Source organism: Pteropus medius, unplaced genomic scaffold (assembly GCF_902729225.1).
Source record: "Pteropus medius unplaced genomic scaffold, Ma_sr-lr_union100, whole genome shotgun sequence".
Classification (NCBI taxonomy): domain Eukaryota; kingdom Metazoa; phylum Chordata; class Mammalia; order Chiroptera; family Pteropodidae; genus Pteropus; species Pteropus medius.
This window is the reverse complement of record NW_024346667.1, coordinates 17257636-17280571: the sequence shown is the minus strand read 5'-3', so window position 1 is coordinate 17280571 and position 22936 is coordinate 17257636. Positions and strand designations below refer to the sequence as shown.

The 22936-nt window shown below is 40.6% G+C and overlaps 2 protein-coding genes across 6 annotated transcripts in view; one reads left to right on the top strand and one right to left on the bottom strand.

The window, feature by feature from the left end:
- Positions 1 to 22936, top strand: part of PALLD (palladin, cytoskeletal associated protein) — a 316986-nt gene that overhangs the window by 258899 nt on the left and 35151 nt on the right. For all 3 annotated transcript variants that reach the window (XM_039876334.1, XM_039876333.1, XM_039876335.1), the window contains one exon: positions 18368 to 18946. In XM_039876334.1, coding sequence (XP_039732268.1) covers positions 18368 to 18946 — 579 coding nt within the window. The remainder of the gene's footprint in view (positions 1 to 18367; positions 18947 to 22936) is intronic.
- CBR4 (carbonyl reductase 4) overlaps positions 13099 to 22936 on the bottom strand; it is a 100043-nt gene continuing 90205 nt past the window's right edge. Inside the window, exons 5-6 of one of the 3 annotated variants that reach the window (XR_005655718.1) lie at positions 16408 to 17478; positions 13099 to 14924 (exon numbers count right to left, since the gene is read on the bottom strand). Coding sequence is in view for 1 of the 3 variants with exons in the window: in XM_039876340.1 (XP_039732274.1) it covers positions 17417 to 17478 (62 nt within the window). In the remaining 2 variants the exon portion in view is untranslated. Of the gene's footprint in view, positions 14925 to 15622; positions 17479 to 22936 lie in introns of those variants that run through there. The other 2 variants (XR_005655719.1, XM_039876340.1) reach the window with 2 other exon arrangements.

Sequence of the window (22936 nt, the reverse complement as noted above, 5' to 3'; positions counted from 1 at the left end):
TACCCTCCCACCCCCACCTCTGACAACCACCAATCTGGTCTTTTTATGAGTTTGGTGTTTTTAGATCATAAAAGTGAGATCATATGTATTCGTATTTGTCTTTTAATAACTGATCTCACTTAGCATATAATACCCTGAAAGGTCATCCATGGTATTGCAAATGGCAAGATTTCTTTCATTTTTGTGGCTGAATAATATTCTGTGTGTGTGTGCATGTGCGTGTGCGTGTGCATGCGCACGCACCACATTTTCTCTATTCATTCATCCTTTGGTGGACACTTAGGTTTTCATGTCTTGGTTATTTTAAATAATGATGCAATGAACATGGGGGGTGCATATATCTCTTTCAGTTAGTGTTTTCATTTTCTTTGGATAAATACCCAGAGGTAGAATTGCTGGATCACATGATAGTTCTATTTTTAATTTTTAAAGAACCTTCCAAACTGTTTTCCATAGTGACTACACTAATTTGCAACCCAGCAAAAGTGCACGAGGGTTCCCTTTTCTCCACATCCTCTTTAGCACTTGTTATTTCTTGTCTTTTTGATAATAGGCGTTCTAATAGGTATGACGTGATATCTCATTGTGGCTTTGATTTGCATTTCCCTAGTGATTAGTGATGTAGAGCACTTTTTCATGTACCTATTGGCCACCTGTATGTCCTCTTTGGAAAAAATGTCTATTCAAATCCTCTGCCCATTTTTTAAGTTGGATTACTGGGCTTTTTTGTAATTCACTTGTATGAGTTCTTTATATATTTTGATGACCAATCCCTTATCAGATATATGATTTGAAACTATTGCCTCCCATTCAGTAAGTTGCCTTTTCATTTTGTTGATGGTTTCCTTTGCTGTGCAGAAGCTTTTAGTTTGATGTCCTACCACTTGTTTGTTTTTGCTTTTGTTGCCAGGTTAACATGCTTATATGGTGATATCTCAGAGCAAAAAAAGATAACTCAAAGTTGTCTGACAAATTAAACATCACATTGTAGAATGTTTCATGGGAGAGGAAGGGGGTCTTAGTTTATTCACTTCCACATCATCTTAAGATCAATCAGATACAAGAATCATCAGTCAGAACCAATACCGCAATGGTGATAGATCAAGAATCTAAGAATTTCTCATTTCTTCTCTCTCTGTTCACCATAACACATGCGTATGTCAAAACATATATGTAGAAAGCAAAAATTCGAGGAACATTAAATGTGCTTTCTTAAAGGTACCTTCAGCAGAAAACATTAAATGTATCTTCTTAATGCTTTCCATAATGATGCTACCATTTAGGGAACTAAAATATCATTGTTAAAATGAGACTACATGTCACCCACGTTTCTCCTGACGTACAGCAGCCCTTCCGATGAGAGCGGCTCCCTGTCTAGAGTTGCTCATTGAGAATTAAACTCCAGTTGTTTAGAGCAAAACACTGGGTTCGAAGAAGATTTCCTAACGAAGAGGAAAGATGTAATGTCCATGCAGGAGAGCCAGGGTCCCTCTGTTTGCTTCATTTATCCCAGGGGAAAATGTAGCAGGGGGGCTGTCCACTCTACATTTAGCCAAACTAAGTTAGTAATACCAGGAGGGAGGTTTCGTTTTTTTAAGTTACATATTCACCAGTGTACTATAAGATGTTTTCCCAGGGATCTTGTCTTTATAAAGTTTGAACAAGCATCAGTAATATTTTCATTAACATTTTACCTTTTATCGAGAGGATGAAGAAGGTATCTGTTGCATTCTCTTTACTTGGCAGGTTTTTTCTGAGATAATGATTTGTGGATCAAAACATAGTTACTACTGATAATACTCTGGTTGAGAAGACTGTATTAACTTTTCAGAATGGACTTTACCAAGGAGGCAGTAGTAAGTGAATGTAGTCTTTTATAAATAAGATAATATCTATCAAAGAGCCGTGTTCTGCCTCTCTGGCACCATTCAATCTAGATTCTCTCCCATTCCCCTAAACTTACTCTAAATATAATAATAGTCTGTATGTCTTAAGTAGGCTATTGTTTGTGTACTTTTTAACTAAAACTTTTATTTAAACACTTATAAACTAAAGGAAAAAAATTAAATCTGTGCTCTTATTTAAACATAAAACCTTGGCTTTGTAACTTGGTTGTTCCTTCTTTTGTTGACATGTTACATCATTTTTGTTTTTCTCTATTACATGATCCAAAGCTGACACTGTATTTCATGTGAATGAAAATTTAAATTCACGAAAATTCACCCCAGAGCCTGCTCTCTTTTGCCTTTCACCTCACAGCTTTGCAGCTGGCAGGATTAATTTTCCTATATAACCATGACCTTAAAGTGTGATCTTAATACGTTAAGACTTTCGAAGGATGTGGAGTCTCTTCTTTATTGCTCGAAGGAGAATGATCTACTAGAGATGATGAGTGTCCTTATCCATCACAATGAGTAAGCACTGAGGGTGCCCCGAACAGGCCTGTTGTGTCTGAATGCCTTAGGAGAGAAGAACAGTTTGAGAAACACAGTCATAGATTAATTTCTGATATTGCTTGCTGAGAAGTCAGTAAGTAAGTAAGAAAATAAGTAAGAAATTGGAGGACAGCTTTTTGCCACTATCGTGGATGAATCCATCACCACTGCCCCAGAGACCAACTCCTTAGATTTGAAGGGTCTGCAGTATGATTCCTATTCAGTGGAGCCCCTAGTGGATATCTAATAGGATAAAAAGACAGTAACCCCTGTGAGAAGAAGGAAGTTTTTAGAACGAACCAGGCCTCTAGGAGCACCGGCCACACAGAAAGTTTTGATTTACTAGTAGTCATGTTAGAAACAAAAAAGGAATAAGTGAAATTAATTTTAGTAATATATTTTTATTTAACCCAGTATATTAAAAATAGTTTCAACATGGAAGTAATATAAACATCATTAATGAGATAATTTTACACTCTTTTAATTAAATCTTCAGAATCTGGTGCGTATTTTAAACTTACAGCACATCTGAGTTTGGACTAGACACATTTCGAGTGCTCAGTAGCCACATGTGGCCAATGGCTACCATATTTGGACAGCGTAGGTCTAGAGGATATAAAATTAGGTATACACAAACGTTTTTGCACCAAGCCGTTATAGCAGAAACATATCGTGGCTTTGATAGCAGGTTGTGGCGGTGGTGCTAGGTGGTTTGCATGTGAGATCATTTTGATTAACATTTGGGTGTTATATAACTCTGCCTACTGTGCATGTGGTTACCCAGAATTCAGTCTGTTATAATTAGATTCATGAACTTCCGGGAATAGGCATGATGTTATTATATTGATGGTTTAACGAAGCTATGGTTACGAAGAGACAACTTAGGACTGATTGCACACACCCTTGCTGCCGGATTAAACCGGCCACTATTTTATGACCTTCTACTTCTTTGTTCCTCAGGATGTAGGGGTAATTTATAACTGTAAAATGGGTGTGCCAGGGAGGTCCAAAGGGAGGTCTTGGGAGGGGCCTTCATTCCCCAGTTGCTCATGCCTCCTTAACTATCTAACATCAGGGCCCACCCTGGGTCCTGAACCACAGCCATGTATGACTAGACAAAAAAAGTCCCCTCCCATAAGGCACTGGCCTCCCAGAGCTTGAGTGGGCCAGAGTGGAGGGCTGGGCATTCAGGCAGGAAGTATGAAAAGAGATACATAAATGCAATAATTCCAACAATAAACGCTGTGAAGAAATAAAAAAAGGAAAATGAGTTTGAGTGAGACAGTATTCTTCTTGCTCACTTAGGTATTAAATGAGTCTTTTAGGAAGTGAATTGGGCTGTGTAGAGTGAAAATGGTTTCAATTCAGCCTTAGGCAAATACTTCTAATTATCAAAGTGACTAAAGAGAGCCTTATTTTTCTTTAAAAGAGAATTTCATTATTTTAAAATACCAAAATTCAAAGAAATGATGAAACTGGTTTCTACGTACTTCAGATAATATTTTGGTACCAGGCCCTAGATGACAATGTTTCTCCCCCAGGATACAATAGCTGACATAGCTAAAACATGAAGTGTGGCCTAAATAATACACATTGAGACTGGTAATATAGGAAAGGGGTTTTTTTAGTTTGTTTTAACTGGTTCAAAAGAATTTTTTATTTTATTTTCCATATTTGCTTAAGTAAACTTCAAAACTAATTACTTCCAAAGAATTTGGTCTCTGCCTTGTGCATGACCCTGAACACTATCAAGAGTGTGGGACTACACTGAATAATAAATGTACCAAATATCAAAGCTTTGTGTTTTTAAAAAGTCTCGGTGTAAAGAGCAATAGAACTACCATATTGTGTCTGTGTGAGCGCGCGCGCGTGTGTATACGCACGCTTATGCATGAGCCGTCTTGGGAGGGAACACTAGCAATGGTAACTATTCAGTTGATGCTGGGAAGGGAAATTGGATTGCGAGGAAAAAGTATGAGATGAAGACATACTTTTCAAGGTGTCCTTTTTGTATCTTATACCTTTCGAAGGACAGAAGTTTTTAACTTTAATGAAGTCCAGTTTATCAAGTTTTTTTTCCCTTTTATAGATCAGTGTCTTAGATACAAAATCTTTGCCTAACTTATGGTCACAAAGATTTTCCTATGTCTTCTTGAAATGTTGTAGTTTCAGGTTCATATTTAAGTTGAAGATTCATATGAGTGAATTTTTATATAAGGTGAGAGTTGTGGGTTGAATTGCATGTGCTTCTGACACTACAGATATGCTTTTCTTTACCAGGGGCCTCATCAAGATAAATCATATTTCAAAAGTGAAGTTCAGAATTCAAGTGTAATTAAATATAGTCTGTACTATTTTTACTCAGTACTATAGTCCTTAGAGAATAATTTTATCATATTTAAACTTGGAAATCGCATTATGCTGATATCACCGCATCTGGTCATAGGTATGGATATGTGCACACACCCACACACATGAATGATGTGCCTTGTTATCGGGATATAAAACCATGGGGCAGTCAGCTCTGCATTATTCCTAAGCAAAGGCTCACTCCTCACTCTGCAGGAAGAAGCAGCACTTGCTGGAACCTGATTGATCTGGAATGTATCTTTCCTTTGCTCTTGGGAATATTTATCTCTATTCTTGCTGGAAATGACTTTTGGTTTAACTGTTAGTAAAAGTCTTTTAGTGAAAGAAGTTTGTACCTTGATGTCTTCATTGGAGAGGTTAAGAGCAAAGAAACCTAGTTATTGACTTAACTTCCTGTGTGGTACTTGGACAGACTAACATTACTCTGCTGGAAGAGGTGATACAGGTGCCTTCCATGTGCACGTTTCGAGAACTTACTGTACACATCACATCATCATACAGGTGCTTGACCCATTCAGGTGGCTCTTTCTGTTATTTGTTTTGTACTTTAAAAAGCACGATCATATCCAGGTGTGTATACTACTTCCCTAAATGAAGGGCCACTTAATGTATAAAATCCTACAGTATAATCATAAAAACCCAATGTGGTAGGCAGCAAACTTCATTTTTACATATTTTAGAAAAGATTAATAAAATATAGTAAAATAAGCTCAATACTACATCTGTACATACTGTAAAATGTTCTTTCAGAAGACATTTCAAGAGGTTACAGGGTTTTTTTATAATGGAGATAGTCATAAATACAATATTATAGAAAACTCCACTTGATAGAGTGCCAGATAAAATGACTGTCAACAATACACTGCCATATGTAACCATGTTGGAAACTTCATCTGGCTGTGACACATTTCTCTCATTTCTTTCTTAAGAGTAATTCCATTAAATAATTAGGTTGTTTTATCTAAGAATTATTTTAGGGGTTTTAGTCATTTCTCAGGGAGGGAAGCTCATTTATTACAGTTCTTCCCAAGACACATTTGGATAGACTCCATTTACTGCTAGAAGGATGCGATCTGCCTCCTGACAATAAAGGTCAGTCAGCACTGGCATTACTGCGTCTCATCCTTGGCCTCTCAGGAATGTCAAGGTCAGTTGGTCAAAAGCTAAGAGGGGTCAAAGCCATTTAAAATTTACAGTTCTTTTCCATGGTCACAAGTCTCTTAATTCATGCTGCTAAGCTACTCTCTTGAGCTTGCCAAAATGCATTTTTGAGTTTTTTTGGAAGAACTTTTTCCCTCTTTGCAGGAGAGGTGAGAATGGGAGCCTGGTGATCAGGCGAGGCCTGCATTCGCCTGCGGAACCTTGGCTGTATGTCTTGGCCGCTAACATTAGACTAGCAATGGCCGACCGTTAAGAGAAGATGAATTACTCTGAGTACCCAGGTCCAAGTGTGCATTCCTTTCATTATTTACCCTTGTGAGATTGAAATATGTTATTGGCAGCTTTTTATTTATTCAGAAATGTTTAGTTCTTCAGAGATAGGCCAATGTTAAAAGAAATCTAAAAAATCATCTTAATAAATTTAGTGTTGTTCATCAGCGTTTGTGAGATATAATTAAAAAAAAAAATTCCAGTATATTTAAGTGATGCAATCTTTTAAGAGGTAAACATAACAAATTAATAATGTTGAATTATTAATATTCAAGGACTAGATAATGGACTTTATAGCTTAGTGGAACTTTACAACATCTTTAAAGAGACTATTTAAAAACAGTCCAAGTTTCTCTTTCACAGATATGAAGAAATTTGGACCTCTCTTAACTTAGTCCAGGTCACACAAATAATTGGTGGCACAATCACTAACGCAGGGGCACTAAGCCCAGTGGCAGGAGATGCTAAAAAGGGTTGTCTGTGATTTCAGAAACAAAGCCATTTTTAAGAGTTCAGTCCCAATTGTTTAAGACATTGTTCTCTCATTTCTTTATTTTTTTCTACAATGAGCATCTTCAAAGAAGAAAGTGAAGGACAGAATTGTAAGTATGTAGTAATTCTTTTCCAAGGAACTCCATGATAACATTTATTACTGTTATTTGACACGTCTCTTGAATCTTCTCAGAAATCTGGATTCACTTTTAACTTGTAAAATGTGCACTGAGAATCTCTACCAATAGGTCTCATATTCCTGCCCCTACTTCATTTTCAAACTTATAGTATATAGCTGTGAACAGATGGTGATTAGTTAGTAGAAACTGAGCACTTAATAGTCTCTCAGTGTCATGTATGCTGGTTGATACTGTACATACTGAAGTAAGAAATTCTGGGGCAAACTTAATTTCTTAGTTTCAAAACCAACTCCTTCAAGTTGCCTTGGATATTCTTATAGTTTTTCTGATAAATAAAAGTTTGTAAAGCCTAGCATATGAGGCGTAAACATGACCTACTTATAATTACACCTGTAGAATGTCCAGACGTAGCCCGATTGTTGCTATACGTAGCTGTTTTGAGCTCCACTGCAGTGTCTGTATCCCAGTAACAAAGGAACAGAAGGTAGGAGTGACAGTTAGAGCCAGTCTTGGGTGAGACCCACATTAGAAAGGTCTTCTGTGGCTGAAGAAATAAATCACCGTGCACATGGAAGAACTAGATAAGTCCTGTCGCCTCATTATAGATACCATAACATAATGGTCATGAGCCAGACCTCCCCAATTTAAATCCCATCCAGCTGTGCAACCTTAAGCAACTTAATATCTCTTTGTGCCTCAGTTTCCTAATCTGTAAAATGGAGATAATAAAAGAGGTGTATCTCCTAGGGTTATGGTAAAGATTAAATGAGTTAATATAGATGAAGCATGTATAATGGTGTTTGGTACATGTTTTAAGTGCCCGGTAATACTTAAGCTATTATCAGTAGTAGTGGTGGGGTAGTGGGTAGCGGGTAGCGGGTGGTGGTAGTGGTGATGCCGTTGGTGCTGCTGGTAGTAGTAGTAACAATCATGATCGATTGCATTCTCTGGAGGAGGGCTTCCTCTGGCGACTTCAAACATAGGGAACATATGTACTTAGGCTGCCAGGACATTTAGCTTCCGTCTTAAGACCATAGCACAATATTTTTCTTTACGATGCGACCTTCTTTAAAATACAAGCTTCTGGAACTTTTTGTTTTAAAGATTATATGTTTATAATTTACATGTTTTACGAATTTGATATATTTTAAACATTAATTTTTTTTATAGGCACAAGTTTAAAAAAAATAAACTACTAGTATAGAAGCCCGTCAAAGAAAAGGCTTCCTCCACCTCATTCTAGTCTCGCTCTCCAGAGGATAAGCACTTTTAACCATTTGTTTTTCGTCCTTCTGATAGTTTCTTTCATAACTTCATGAACAGTATGTGTATTCATCCATGTAGTGATTCATCAACTTCACATAGTGCTATTATTAATCTTTAATATTATTCTTACCAGCAAGATGTTCTTGTCAGGCCTTTGGCACTAACAAGCTGATAATTTTGTGAAGTTACTTAATCTCTGTTTCCATTTCTACATCTTTAAAATAGGAAAATTGGATGGGTTAGTTTCCAAGGCCACTTTTTTAAAATTATTAGAGAGCACTTGAAGTAACTTAAGCAAAAAAAAAAAAAAAGGCCAGGAGCAAGGGGCGGGGTGGGGAGAGAGCAAGTATTTTAACTATTTTGTGCATGGAATTCAGAGATAAACTGGTCAGAGGGTTATCTGGATCCAGGTGCTATGATAGCATCTCAGTTTTAACTGTCTCCCTTCTTGTCTTTTATCTCTCTATGTGGCTTCAGTTTTTATGTATTGGCTTCCTTTTTGTGGGCTCTTCCTTCCATGCAATTCTGGGGGATTTATCCTTGTAGCTAGCTGTCAAAGGAACAAGAGACACATTTCCCTGTCATCTTCAGTATGAAAAAAGCTTGCTCGGCCCGACCTGGACTATATATTTATCCTGGAATGATTTGTTGAAGCCATACAATAATTGGCCAGTCCTGGGTCACATGCTCACCCTGTGACCAAGGGTTGGGGCGCCGTGATTACAAACCCACAAGGAATAAGGTAGAGGCAGATTTTAAGAAGGAATGCATTCAATTCTCCACTTACTGCTGAGTCTTTGCTCACTTTTATGAATGCTTACCGCATGTCACCAGCCCATGGCCCCATTCTCCTTCCAGAAATAAAGCATGACCTTCACCTACACATTCTTTAACTTTGTATCAGCCATTAAAAACTCTCGGCGGTATTTTCGCAACACTCGAACAAGTCCGGGCCTCAGTGTGAAGTTCCAGGCAGACGGCAGTGCTTCAGATTCCAGCCCCAGCACAGACGTTCAGTGTCGCCTTGCTACTAACACTCAGTTGGGTCATCGGGTCTTTACGACCTGCTACACAATGGACACACAAGGGAACCATTTCCTCTTTCTGTGCAGGGACCAACTTTGTTATCTCAGGATGCAGTCTCTGCTTTGAAAAAGTAGCTGTAGAGCATTGCTGTGATGGGAAGAATGGGCCCTACGAAAGCAAAGAATTGCCTAGAGGTGACTGAAGTTCTCACCAAGTACTGAAAATATCTCTGAGGCACTTTTGCTCAAGGTAAACATAAACTTGGGGCGTTTTTGACTGATAACCAAATAAAGTGGAAAATGGGCACTGGTACAGCTGCCTGGAACATGATGGCGTGCCTCACAGCTGCCAGATTAGGAACTGTGCTACCAGGCTCGCAAACACTGTCTCTCATTTGGGGAATGGGAGTTTCATAATTTGGTTACGAAAAAGCCAGAAATGTACGTACTGACATTGTAAGAGCTCTGATTGTTTCACTTTCCTGTATTCCACACAAAAGGATGCCTGGCAATCTCTTCACAAGTACTTAGTGACATCTGTGTACCAAGCATTGTAATCACCGGGAGGACACGAAGAGCACGGGCCTGGCTCTGGGAGGTCTGGCCGTGGGCGTGAGACGGTAGCGCCGCTGCCAGGCTCTGCCACGCCAACAGTTTGGAGGGAGAAAGAATGACTGTGCCATTAGGAAGGCCTTCAAGAAGAGGCAGACAGTGAAAGGGGCACAGAAAGTCAAGACAGCCTCTGTGGATGGAGAGAATGGTGGGGGCGGGCCTTCCAAAAGGGCAGTGATTGAGAAGAGGCCCAGATCAAGGACAGCCCAGGGCGAGTTCGGGAAGCAGTGAGGCTAATGTGGAAGCATGAAAAAGTGGAGGTGGAGCAGTCGTTGGAGAGAAGGATGTTAGGATTATCATGGTGCAGATTTTTGGAAACTCTGAATATCGGGCATTACTAGGAAGAGAAAATAGATTGGGGTGAGAGGGGACCCTGTTTTACACATGCCCAATTTGAAGTGATTAGGTTATATGGAAATGGATAATAGAATTGGAATTCAAGACCGAGGTCTGGGTTAGAGATAGCGATGCTGTTGATTGCTTGTACCAAGAGAAGGTTAAGTTTAGAGCTCGATGGGACATCCACAGTGAGACAGCTGGAAAGGGACTCATGAGGAACGGGAGGCACAGTATCAGAGGCAGGAGAGCAAGGACAGTGTTGATGTCAGAGAGGAGAGAGCTTCGGGAAGGGGCTCCTGGGAACTCACACTGTCAGAGGCTGCTGGTCGACCGGGCCTGTCGGATTACAGGTCTTGAGCATGGTATAACCCTATCTTTATGTTGAATGAAATACCTTAAATTAATTTTTAGACGGTTTATAAAATCAGGCCAAAGGACAAAAAAAGTTTTGTGGTAAAAAGAAGGGAAAGGTTTATTAACAGAACAGTGGCTACTGAGCCACTGAAATAGCAGGGCCACAGCCAACCCAATTGCCATAGGAACTGTTTCAAGACACACAAAACCCAAAAACTACTTTTTCTTAATTTTTGGACAGAATTTATCTACAGGTATATCTGTCTTAAGGGAAAAAACAACTAATATTAGCCAAGTAGGTGATAATTATTCATGGTATAAAATTATCCTCCTCCTTCCAAAAAAGTATCTTTTTTATAAGATTTACTGTGAAATGATTTCAGTTTGCCCCTGTAATGCCTTTAAAATCTATTTCTTTTTACCAAAAAAATTATACGTCCATTTTTCAAAAATAGTTGAAACGGATATGAAAACAGCATATGCATGAGGTTAATACATGTATACAAATAAACACCATAGTGAGACTTGGTTAGTTGTTTACAAGTTCCTTTAAAATTAATTTCTTTATAATGTTCAAATATTACTGGACTAAAGAGTAAGGATAATAAAATCTGAAAGTTTATTGAGACCTTACAGATATTACCTTATAAATCTCCACTTTTAAAGTTGAGAAGCTGGATCCCATAGAGGATAAGTGAATTATCCAGTCAAATAGCTAATGGCTAAACGGGAGTCGAACTATTTGAACATTTGGTTGACTTTGTTCTTACCTGTACATAACCTGTGCAGCTGTGGCTTTATCTGCAGGGTAGCTGTGCTCCTTTAGAAAAATGCACCACCGTGTTCCTGAGTGCCGTATAGCTTGATGGAACAGCTAATTTTGTACTTTAGAGAAATGAGGATTTTAATTAAATTCAAGAAATATTTATTGAGCCTTTTACATGTGAGTGGAGAGGGAGATATGGAAGGTAAAACATTTGGAAGGAGTAGAGAAGTGAGAGGATGGCTGTTTTGTGCTTTCAGTAGAATTAAACCCATTTGGAAAATAGGTAATGGTTATTTCATTGAAAAGATATGACACTTAGAAATAATTCATTCTCACAAATAACAAACTGCACTGCACAGTTTTAGAGACATTCAGCTCGGCAGCATGAACTAAAATGCAGATGACACACAAGGGGTGGGATGAGTATCTCAGTGATAAAATGGAAATTGGAGGAAACATGAGTTACATGAAATAGTAAAACATGCCAAATTCTTTATTTCATCGTAAGGCCGAAAGTTTAGTATCTGTCCATCTTTTTTCCTCTAATTCTTTAAAATCTCAGAGAAATTTTATGCTGAAGACCTTAAACTTCCTCAACATCTGTCTCTCAGGCAGCGTTTCTTTGGTGTTTCAGTTGGAAATGAGATCACTGATTTTGCCTTAAGTATTGACAAAAAAGATTGGAAAACAGATTTTTCTTAAAAAGTGTACTTTGTCTATGTTAAGAATTAATACCAAACATTTTCAGTTGGGAGCAGTCCATATTAATTCCTTTTAATGTCCATTAAATTAGCATAGCTTTTATAAGAATCAGCAGCTAATATCTTCAAGCTGTTTTCACTGGCCTATGCAGCAATAGAAATGAGAATTATTTAAGGCATTTAACTGTGATGCGGAGCCGATGCCTTTAGAACCTGACCTCACATTCCTCCCCCAAAAAAGGTTAAGGCTGAAATGCCAGAGTTCCACGTCACTCAGTTTCATCAGACTTATCACAACTGTAAACACCATCAAAGCCTGTCCCTCATCACATACAATCCGTGTTGGGATACCTCCTTTTCTTTTGGTGGGGCTGTAAGTGCTTTGGACCACATCCTGCAGCCTTCACAAAGCCAGTGACCATTTACCCCCATAGACTGTTGGATCTCTACAGGCCTCGAGAAGGAGAATTCTCTGCATCTGGGCAGCCAGCTGCGGGGTTTGAGGTCTAATGAACAGCTCATGTTGGTATTGACCCTTGTCAGAACACCATCTCCTAGCCTCTCAGTCCTTGATCCCTGTGCTACATGAGAGACACAGCCACCCTTTGATATTCTGGAGACGTTCCCAGGAGGATAATGAACTGGTCAGCAACTGCTCCCTCTCCTTCTCATGGTACATGGAATGACTTCAAATAGAGATCAGCTTTATGTATTACGACATAAAGAGCTACTGTTTTTCCGTAGCAGAGCCAAATGCAGTTCTTATTCTAAGAGGAAAAGACGAGTCTTTCTGAAAGAGACTCAAGTCGTGTGCTGATTTCACTCAGGTCACTTCTTTCTTGAACCCTCCTATGTAATTAATTGTGCTTAGTACTGGCTCTGTCTAGAGAGTCAGCGTGATGTACAAAAGGCTCAGAATGAATTAAAGATCAAAGAATGGGCTTTTATAAAGAAACCTGTGTCATTTTGCAGTGCATGTTAAACACGCATTCTCAAGCAGTGGTCAATTTTAATTTGATTTTAGCATTCTCATGTTCATTGTACTTTGTAGAAAATCCAAATCTATCACTGCCCTCTCCCCCAGACTTATGAGGAATGTATTTAATTTCAGTTATTTTTGTACTTAATAATTTCCCCTAAACCCAATGTAATACATTCTCATTTGGCTTAAGTTAACTTATTTTTATTGCGTAAATGATTGTTCTTAAGATTGTGATTTATATACCTTTTACTGAGGAGCAATAATAAATTAGTGCTAAACAAAGCAAGCCGTTAGAGATTAACTCTCACCAAGTGGACCCAGTTTCTATGACATGAAGGCAGAAATGGAATCACGAATAACAATAAGAACAAGACAATTGAAGTATGAATATAATAGAGTTGTAGATGGAACTTAATGAGTACTCCCTGAACTGAAGCCCTTGTAGGAGTTTCATATTCTATTTTCTGAGTTCTCAGAATTAATGTGTTGAGCTCTCTCCTATATATGATCCTGAGCGAATCCCAGCCCGAAAGAGAACTATGCTGTGTGAACACCCAGCGGTTTGCCCCCTAATTCACTTAACTACATTCACTGGAAAAGTCTTAAAATTCCCCAGTCCACTTGGGGCCCTCTGATGTAGGACCGCCCTGCTGAACATGCCCGACGAACCCAGCAGGGTACAGAAGTCGCAGCCAGAAGTTAACATCGTTGTCCTCATCGATGGTGACGCGTATGCTACGTTTAGTGCTGTGAGGATGCTGACGGTCCCAGGGCTGCCTTCAGAGTGCTTGCAGGTGGCAGGGCCCGCAGCCCATGGTCAGAGGTGCATGTGGTACCACAACTCTGCGTCACACAGTGGCTTCCGTACCACACGATAAAAAATAAAACACATGAACCAACGGCGCACGTACTCCGAACACACAAATGTTTTCCAGTGTCACGATCCCAGGAGTTTCTCCAAACCATTACAGATACTCCATCCTTATTAGTATGAACTGGGGATAAATTACTTCTCGCAATCCAGACATTGCCCCAGAGAGATATACCGGCAATTTCCAATTTACAGAAAAGTTGTTTTCCAGAAATTTGTGTACTTCCATATCCTTTATTTTGAGCTGGGGCTGCAGTTCCCCAGAGAAAAAGTGACATACGCTAACAATGACTAATGCTTTAATAAACCTTTTTTGTTTCCTGAGCACTTCACCTCCAGGTTCTGCCCTTCGATTACTTGACCTCACTAACCTATGGGGATAACCACCCCTCACCCCCACCCAGGTCGTCGTAACTGAGTCAGTCCAGTGCCGGGCACATGATAAGTGCTGTCCCTTCTTCACCTTCCACCCCTAATTTGGCTTTGTGAGTAGAAGGGTGAGGAACAGCCACTAAGGCCATCTTAGCTGGTCTGGGAGCTCATCACCCATCTCCAGTTTCCTATGTCCCCACGTGCCATTGCTGTTCCCCTTGCCAGCTACCTGCAGGGGGACAGATGAAGAGGAAAATCTCCTGCTATAAATAGAACACTATCTTCATGTCTTAAAGGCCCGCTTTATAAGGTAACCAGGATTGATGGGGCTGTTCTCTTCTGCCGTGGAACATTTATCGAGCTCATCCTGTGCACCAGGCACTGTACTCATGTAATCCTCACGGCGACCCCACAGGTAGTAGCTAGCAGAGTTGTGTTCTAAGCCAGTGCCATTTTACTGCCAGTCTGTTCATTTTCTTCTATGCCACGCTGCTGCTCAGCTGGTTACTTTCTCCAAGGCAGCTTTAGTGGCAGAAGAGGTTACTGAATTGGAAGGTGAATTGGTTTCCAAATCTCTCTGTCAAATCTGAATCTTTGCCCCATCCAAATATCTGTAAAATTATTCTCCTTACAAGCTGTGCCCAAGCCCTTGGGGTAGGGTAGGGAGGCTCATGATTTTCTGTAATACAGAAGTTCAGTCCACTGAGTTAGTGTTTACATTTTCCGTTCCTGAGCTCCAAAATCTTCTCATCTTTTCACCATTTCACCCTAAAAAGAATCAAGTTTGAAGTCAGATCACTTTAAATATACTCTTAAATATGTAAATATTTAAAATCTTGACTGATAATTCAGACCCTAAAGGCCTTGGATGCTATGGCTGCAAGGAGGGATAACAATTAAACCCCTAAGAAGGGAAGATGACTACAGATTTAAATATATGTATATTGAAGATAGTTCTTTTTTACTTCTTTTTTTAAAATTAAAAAACTTTCCAGCGACACTTGACATTCAGTATTATATTAGTTTCAGGCATATAGCATAGTGGTTAGACATTTATATAACTTACAAAGCAACCCCACCCCCAAGTCTAGTGCTAGTTCAGGTCCTTTTATGTTGACATGCCTGGTGTAGCAAAGGGAGCCAGGGACAGACACAGATCTAACCTGGCTCTGCAGGTAACTCGCTCAGTGACCTTGAGCAAAGTAGCCTCTCCTGTTTGTAAATGGACTGTGACAGGTACCTAACAAAAAATCTACAGCATTGAACCTTTAGAATAGAAGGAGGGGTAAGAGTGAGGAATTTCTTAGTCTTTTTGAATTGGGGGTGTGGTAGAGAGAGGGAGAAAGGAAGCTGGGAGGGGTTCGATGGAGTAGTTGTGCAAAACTGAAGACTTTAACAAGCCTCAGACTTGTGACTAGGGCTGTCTAAATGGACTCTTAACCTAACTTTTCAACCTTCACACAGTATTTTCAAGAGGTTCAATTCAGTTTCATTTTATTTCATTTTCAGAGAAAGGACAGCAGAAAAGCGATGAACTTTTATAATAAATAACTCAAGTAATTTCCAAAGGCCACAAGCAATTTTGCCTTTCTGGTACCCTTCATTCCCTTTGCCTTTTTATCTTGGTGAAAATCAACTTTTATTTTAAAAAAATGAGGACTGAGAAAACAACTTGGAATTGTGCATCTCATCATCTCAGAACCAATGTCAGGTCCATTTAACTCAAGTATTTTTTAAATGATGATTCGCACAAAAATTAAGTCAGACACTTGACGATGAAAAATTACTGCTTTGCTCTCCCTTTCCCCACCTCTCCAATTCCTTGCATATTGTATTCCTCACCCAGTGCATGCTGTGGGTGGGGGAAACCCTCGCAAAGTTCATTGCAAGATACACTAGTAGTCAAAACACTAGTTTTGTTTCTTGTGAAATGCCACATAAATAATTTCTTGAACTGTTACTTATTATTAAAAGTAGCATCTCAGCAGCTTTGAGCCCACTTGGGTTAGCAAACTTGATGGGTTTTTTAAATGCCCAAACGAGTATGCTTAACCCCATGAAAAAAGTTAGAACCAGTGTAGTGGTCTGTGCTTTCCTGCCCTGGCTCCTTTGAAGACTGGCTTCTCAGGAGCCACTCCCTAACCCTGGGCAGAGGAATCCTCACATCACATACAAGGCATGATATGTTTGTAGCAGCCTCGCCAGAGCCATTACACAGCTATTTGCTGATGCCAAGCCAAGCTTAAAGTACCTTAAAACAACGGTCCCCAACGTTTTTTGGCAGCAGGGACCGGTACTCCTATGAGAATCTAATGCCTGATTATCTGAGGTGGAGCTAAGGCGGTGATGCTGGTTCTGGGGGAGTGGCTGCAAACACAGATGAAGCTTCATGGCTGGGGGTTGGGGACCCCTGCCTTAAAATTAACAGTGGTGACTCTGGCCTTTACGAGCCCAGGGTGACCCAGATTAGGGTGCAGTGCCTTTAAGGAAGGCCACACAGATCACTCCCAGTCCAGGTGCACAGGTCAGTTGAATGGTGATGATAAACACTCCAGAAATAGGTGCATTTTTCCATAGCTAGGAAATAAGTAGGAGATGGTAATGGCAGAAAGATCAGAAAGGAACGTTTGTGGGTTTAGAATTAGAGTGCTGGATGACGGGTTTTAAAGCTGGTGGAGTGGTTTTTATGAGTTCTATTCTTGGGCCAGTTCTAAATACATGAGCACAGGAGCACATGTGCTGGACAGGCTACCCAAACCACACAGACATCTGGAACTTTGGTGTCCTGGTGAATCCCAGCAGTGGCATGGCTGCTTTTAAAAAACTCAGAATAAGTTCCATAGGACTTCATGGAGTTCTTTGGTGTTAGAATCTTTGATGCTCTGCACAGATTCAGCATATAGAAATATCCTATCTTTATACTTTCCAGGTCCCCAGAAAGTGTTTCTTGCTCTGTTATTTCATGAATTTAAGTGTAATCACTTTTTTGGATAATTATCCAGAGTGAACAGAAGACCCAGGAAGAAATTTAGATTTTTGCTGATGTTCCCATGGCTAATGATACTTGGTAACACATCAAAATCTTGTTTTTTTACTTCTTGCCAGCAGCTTCAATTCCTTTCAGTGCTTTGAAATTATGAAAGCTTGAGTGTAGAGATTAAATACCTATGGATAAGGAAGATTTGGGGTTTTTGTCTTTTAGTTTAAAAAGGTTTGAAGTGAAGAGCACAGCTTTTCCTATTCATGGCATCGTTCCTGTTTTATCTGCTCGTTATAGTGCCACCTTCTGTTGAAGTTTCTTTTGATAGCCGTCCGTCTCTCTCTGCCATGAACAAAGGAAAACATCTTGGATATAAAATTCAGTTAAACAGGAAAACTTCTGAGTAAAACAGAGTAAGATTTTAACTAATTGCTAGCAGCTTACTAACTTCTTTTTCGAAAATTAAAATTCAGTCTCTTCCCAATGGAAAATACTTGGGGAATTAAAACTGCATTACTATGTAATTAATAATATGTTATTGCTTATTAAACACCTACATGTTAACAACAGATGTCATTTGCATGCGTTTTAGATATGGCACAAAATATCAGTATCAGTATTTGTTAAGTTTTATATAAATAATTGGCGTTTCAGTATCTACTACTAAAATTTCAGCTACAGTAAGTTTTGTACTTTTTTTAGGGAACAAATGCAGAAATTAAAAATGGATTCAAGCCTGCGGTATTAATTGGAGGCAGAGTTGACAGCATTGAAGCTATCAAATTGGACTAAACATAAATCTGCCAAAAATAACTTAAATCGACCGTTTTTATTCTTTTAACTTTCTCATTCTGATAAGAGTTCTTTTTCCAAAAATTGGCAACAAATGAGAGGGCTGAGAGTCATGTCAAAAGTTTTCCTTTTAATACTTCTGGTCCTGTTAAGTCAGGCAAAATATCCATCTCGACTTGTAAACTGGTTTGACTCACCTTAGGTAAAACTCAAATTAGATCTCGGGCTAACCCATCATACCGAATTGACTTAGCACTGGGTCCAGGATTTAACGACAGGCAACAAACACACTCAGGCCAGTAGCTCGCGCCTCGTTCAGCGGGCGCAGCGTGGAGCTGGCAGACGTGGTCAGCCGTGTCCACGACTTAACCTCACTGCCCCCGACGGACGTGCCTTCTAGTTCCCTCTCTGAAGGTGTCGCTTTTCTCTCTCTCCCCAGGGACCCCCTGAAGATCCAGCAGCTGCAGCACCAAGTGCGCCTGGAGCAGGAGGCCAGCGCCCGGCCGCCGCCGCCGCCCGGCGCCCCGGGGCCCATGAGCGCCCCCGCCATGCAGCCCTCCGGCTCCTTCAACTACGCGCGCCCCAAGCAGTTCATCGCGGCGCAGAGCCGCGGGCCCGCGTCCGGCCCCGCCACACCGGCCTCCAGCCCCAGCTCCTCCAGCCTCCCGTCGCCCATGTCGCCGACGCTGAAGCAGTTCGGCCGCTCGCCCGCGCCGCCCTTCGTGCAGCCCTTCGGCGCCGAGGCCGAGGGCCCCTGGTGCCCATCGTCGCCGTCGCCGCCACCGCCGCCGCCCCCGACCTTCAGCCCCACGGCCTTCGCGGTGCCCGACGTGTTCCCGCTGCCACCGCCGCCGCCGCCGCCGCTGCCCAGCCAGGCCCCGGCCTCCCACTGCGCCTCGCCCTCCGCCCGCTGTGGCCACAGCCAGACGCCCGCCGCCTTCCTCAGCGCCCTGCTACCCTCGCAGCCGCCGCCCGTCGCTGTCAACGCCCTGGGCCTGCCCAAGGGCGTCACCCCCGCGTGAGTGACAGCAGCATCCCCGCCTCGCCTCCCTGGGGTCGCCTTGCCCCTCCTGCACACACCCGCCAACGTGCGCCCATTAACCTGCAGCCCCGGGGGTACCATTGTAACATTCTTACATACTTCCCTCCGTCCAATTTTTAAATTCTTATCACAGCAGCTTTATCAAGCTGTTCTCGCATAGCTCCCTTACCGCTACGGAGGTCAACACCTTTCTGCGCGGCACAGTACGAGAGTCTCCTCAGGAGCTACCCCAAATCTAGGCGGTACTCTTAATAATTTTGATGATAGTGGCCTTAGCTACTATTTACTGAGTATCGTGCTGTGCGATTCGTGTGTATTCTCTCATTTGGCACATTTCTAAGAGGTACAATTGCCTCACGTATGACTGAGGATTCCACTAGTTAAACAGTTTGTCCAGGGTCACATAGCCAGCAAACTGAGATTTGAATCCATGTCTGACTCCAAACCCACGATCCTACCACCACACTATGTATCTTAATATTTCCGGTCAGTATCACAATAGATGTGAGGCTTGGTTATTAATATCTAAATTAACAGAAATACCTAAATTAACAGAATTAAGAAGACTTCGCATTTATGTAGTTGATGCAGATAAGTGAGGGCGTATGCAGTCTAGTGAAGAAATGACGGTGCTGGTTCTGCCGCAGCTAACAGTGCTCTCTGGGGAGATGACAGTGGGTCGCCTTTATTGCCTATTACCTAATACCTGTCTTTCCTTCTATTACAATGATAATGATGTGCAGTCCTCTGAAATCTTTAGAGAATCCATGAGGATCGCTAAGATGACATCTACAAAAATACATTAAAATCTTCAAAAGAAACATCACCATACAGGTGTTTGGCACGTCCTGTTGAAGAATAAAATGAGCAAAAGCTAGCACATGCTCATTTTACTAAAGAGTTCAAAAATAAGTGTGTGCTAGCAGGGGTCAAGCCAGTTCCCATATCTCAACTCTTCTTGTTGAAGTCCAATTCAGAGTTTGCCAGAATCCCCATATTGTTCAGAGAGAAAAGAAGGAAACCCTACTAAGGAGTAAAAATGAGAAGACCTTAGAGTTCAGGTTATTTTCATTCATATAAAAAGTTTTCCATTCTGGATGCACTAATGCCACCTTAGAATGAGCACTGCTGTTCAACTTTGACAAGGTGTATCAAGGAGATACAGTTAGCAACATCTTGTTTTGTTAGGCACTTTCTAAATGTTGATTACATGAATTCTAAGTTTTAAATCCCGCTTCTCAAATCTTTATCAGAGAAAATTCAGTCAAATGAATACATAAATAAGTCAAACAAAGGAGGGGAGTCTGTATAGTAACAATGTGGTCACGGGCTTCTGTTGAAAGTTGAGTCAAATTGCCTGAGAAAATCTATTTCTCCCCTACTTTTCTGTTTGAGCTTGTATTTGGCTAATAGGAAAGGAAGTATTATCTTGATACAAAGAAGGTTAACTGTTAGATTCAAAAAGTGGGAGTTGGTTGCATGATACTTTTGTCCTCTCTTACTGTGAAATGGTACCAAATACTGCTTCCCAGCAAGATGAGTAGAGTATAAAGGATCTAATATTCCTCATATAGAATTTGATCAAAAATTTGTCTATCAAAAGGCATTGGGTGGTTATGCCTTCTAGCATCCTAAGTAGAAACAGTGGTTTATTCCGATTTTTGACTTTGAAATTCTCTTAAGAAGATAAGCAGTTTCATGAGCTTATTTCAAGTAATAGAAGCACTTGCTTGTTATCCGCATCTATTATAGTTACTCATTTTACGGAATCAAAAATTTTATAATTGTTACCATAAAAGAGTCCATTTGCTCCTGCTGTTTCTTAAAAATTAATGTAGTCATGCTGATTTTGTGGTCGTAGAAAATTGTACCCAAAGATAGTTAGGTGCTGTGACAGCAAAGATAAGTGGCAATACCAGGCTGCAGATTTTTAGCTCTGTACCAGCCTAATAAGCCATCATTTATATGGTTACCCTTTGTCTTCAAGGAATTGTCCTACCCTAAATCAGACACTTGAAGAATTCATTCCTTTGGTTTGATACATGTGATTTGGTTTGATGCTTGCATTCTGAATGAAAAAAAGGTAGCTCTTTATCTACCTCAATCATCCACATAATTTGCCAAAGACTGAGCGTCCCTTTCAGGGTTGCCATTAGTAATGGCATCCTTGAACTGGTACGAACTGCCAAACTCTTGTCAAATGAATCTTGTAAATTACTTTCGTTATATGTTATTGGTAATGTGTGGTCATTATGACAGCAAATTCAGTTTCACTTGTTTGTGTTATTTCTTTTACTAGATGATTTCGCCATATGTCAAGTTCCAGTAAATAGTTGATTACACATGACTCAGTGAAGTAGAAACACATTAGATTCTTTTCGTCTGCCTCGTTTTAACAAAATCTTAAATATAAATTTCGGATACCTCAGTTTTCTTAATCACCAATTGCATACTCGCTATCTTAGTCTGTTTGTATGTTTAGCATTGTCCTTGAAGGATAGGTTAGTTATGTATTAAGTTCCTGAATAGCCTGTGGAGATAAGGTTCTGTTTCTCAGATGTCTCTGTGGCAGAGGTCAAAGCAGGGAACAAAGGCCATGGATGCCAGTGATCAACCACAAAGTCAAGACAAATGACAGCGGGCCTCTGACAGCCTCGCAGCAACAGTATTTAGTTGTTGGTTGATTGCACTTTAGGGAACTTTAGCACATCCATTTCCTCTAGTGCCTCTTTCTTTAGACTGCTACATTTGTCCCCAAGGCCAGTGGGGTCACTAGCAGAGAAAATTCCACCCTTCTCAAAGATGCTGACAGACACAAATGTTGACTAAATCTTTCAGATAGGGCAGTGAAGAAAACATGCCTTAGGGAAAAATCTGTTCGCATTTTTTTACTCACCTCACAATTGCTGATAGTTTTACAGCTTCCCTTGCTGTATTGGTGTTCTACACAGTAAATCAGCCTGAAGAATTGGTGGGAATCCAGAGGATTTGGGAGCGCCACCTGGAGATAGTGCTACAGTTTCCTCTCTGCCGGTCTCTGAATGGTTGTACCTAGCTCAAGGTGAATCAGATCAGATCCAACCCTGAGAACCAGCCTGGCACTGTATTTTGGCCCACCTTCACATTCTTGGAATCTGTTCTCATAAGAGGGTACCACATAGCCACCAAGCTCCAACGTTTTATAGTTTCCATTGCTTTGGAAAGTATAGAAGTAGGGCTTTCGTTTGAAATGTTACCCCATGTTTGTCAAAAGTGAAAGCATGTGTCAGTAAGAGCTTTTATACAGATGTATTAATGAGAACTTTTATTCCATAGGCACTCAGCTCTTTATAGATATTATCTCATTGTCCCTTTCTCCCTGATTTATGAGAAGCAGGTAGGTGGGGACACTGTTATCATTCTACATTCAAGGTGAGAGGCACCAAGAGATGAAGGGATTTCCCAGGGTCCTGGAATTAGCTTGAGCAACAGAGGGTATTCACTGGATCTAATGACTTAGCTTGGGGTGTATCGCCCAGGTTTATCTCTAACAAATCTGATGTCTGATATTTTGTAATTAAAGAAAACTGCGGACCAGCAAAACAAAATCCCCTGAGTCTTAAGGAAAGTTTATCAACAGATTTAGATGTACTTTAGACAGTTTACAAGTCAAGACAGTGGTTAGATAGTAACTAATAGAATAGACAAAAGCTGCATTGGACTTTGCAGACATTATCTCATCGTCCCTGTCTTCCTCCTGTCCTGCAGGAAACAAGTAGGTGGGGGCCTGTCCCAGGGTCCTGTATCTTAGAAGAGTCTGTACAAAGTTGCATCCAATCCTGGGCTAGTATTTCCCAGCAAGTGAGTAAGAGAGGTCTCAGGGTCTACTGTGACATTCTGCTAAAATGTCTGCCCCAAGGAGCTGCTTGGAATGAGACCTGCTCAGTCTTGGATGGCTCTGTACCGAGTTGTACAGGGCGAACAAGT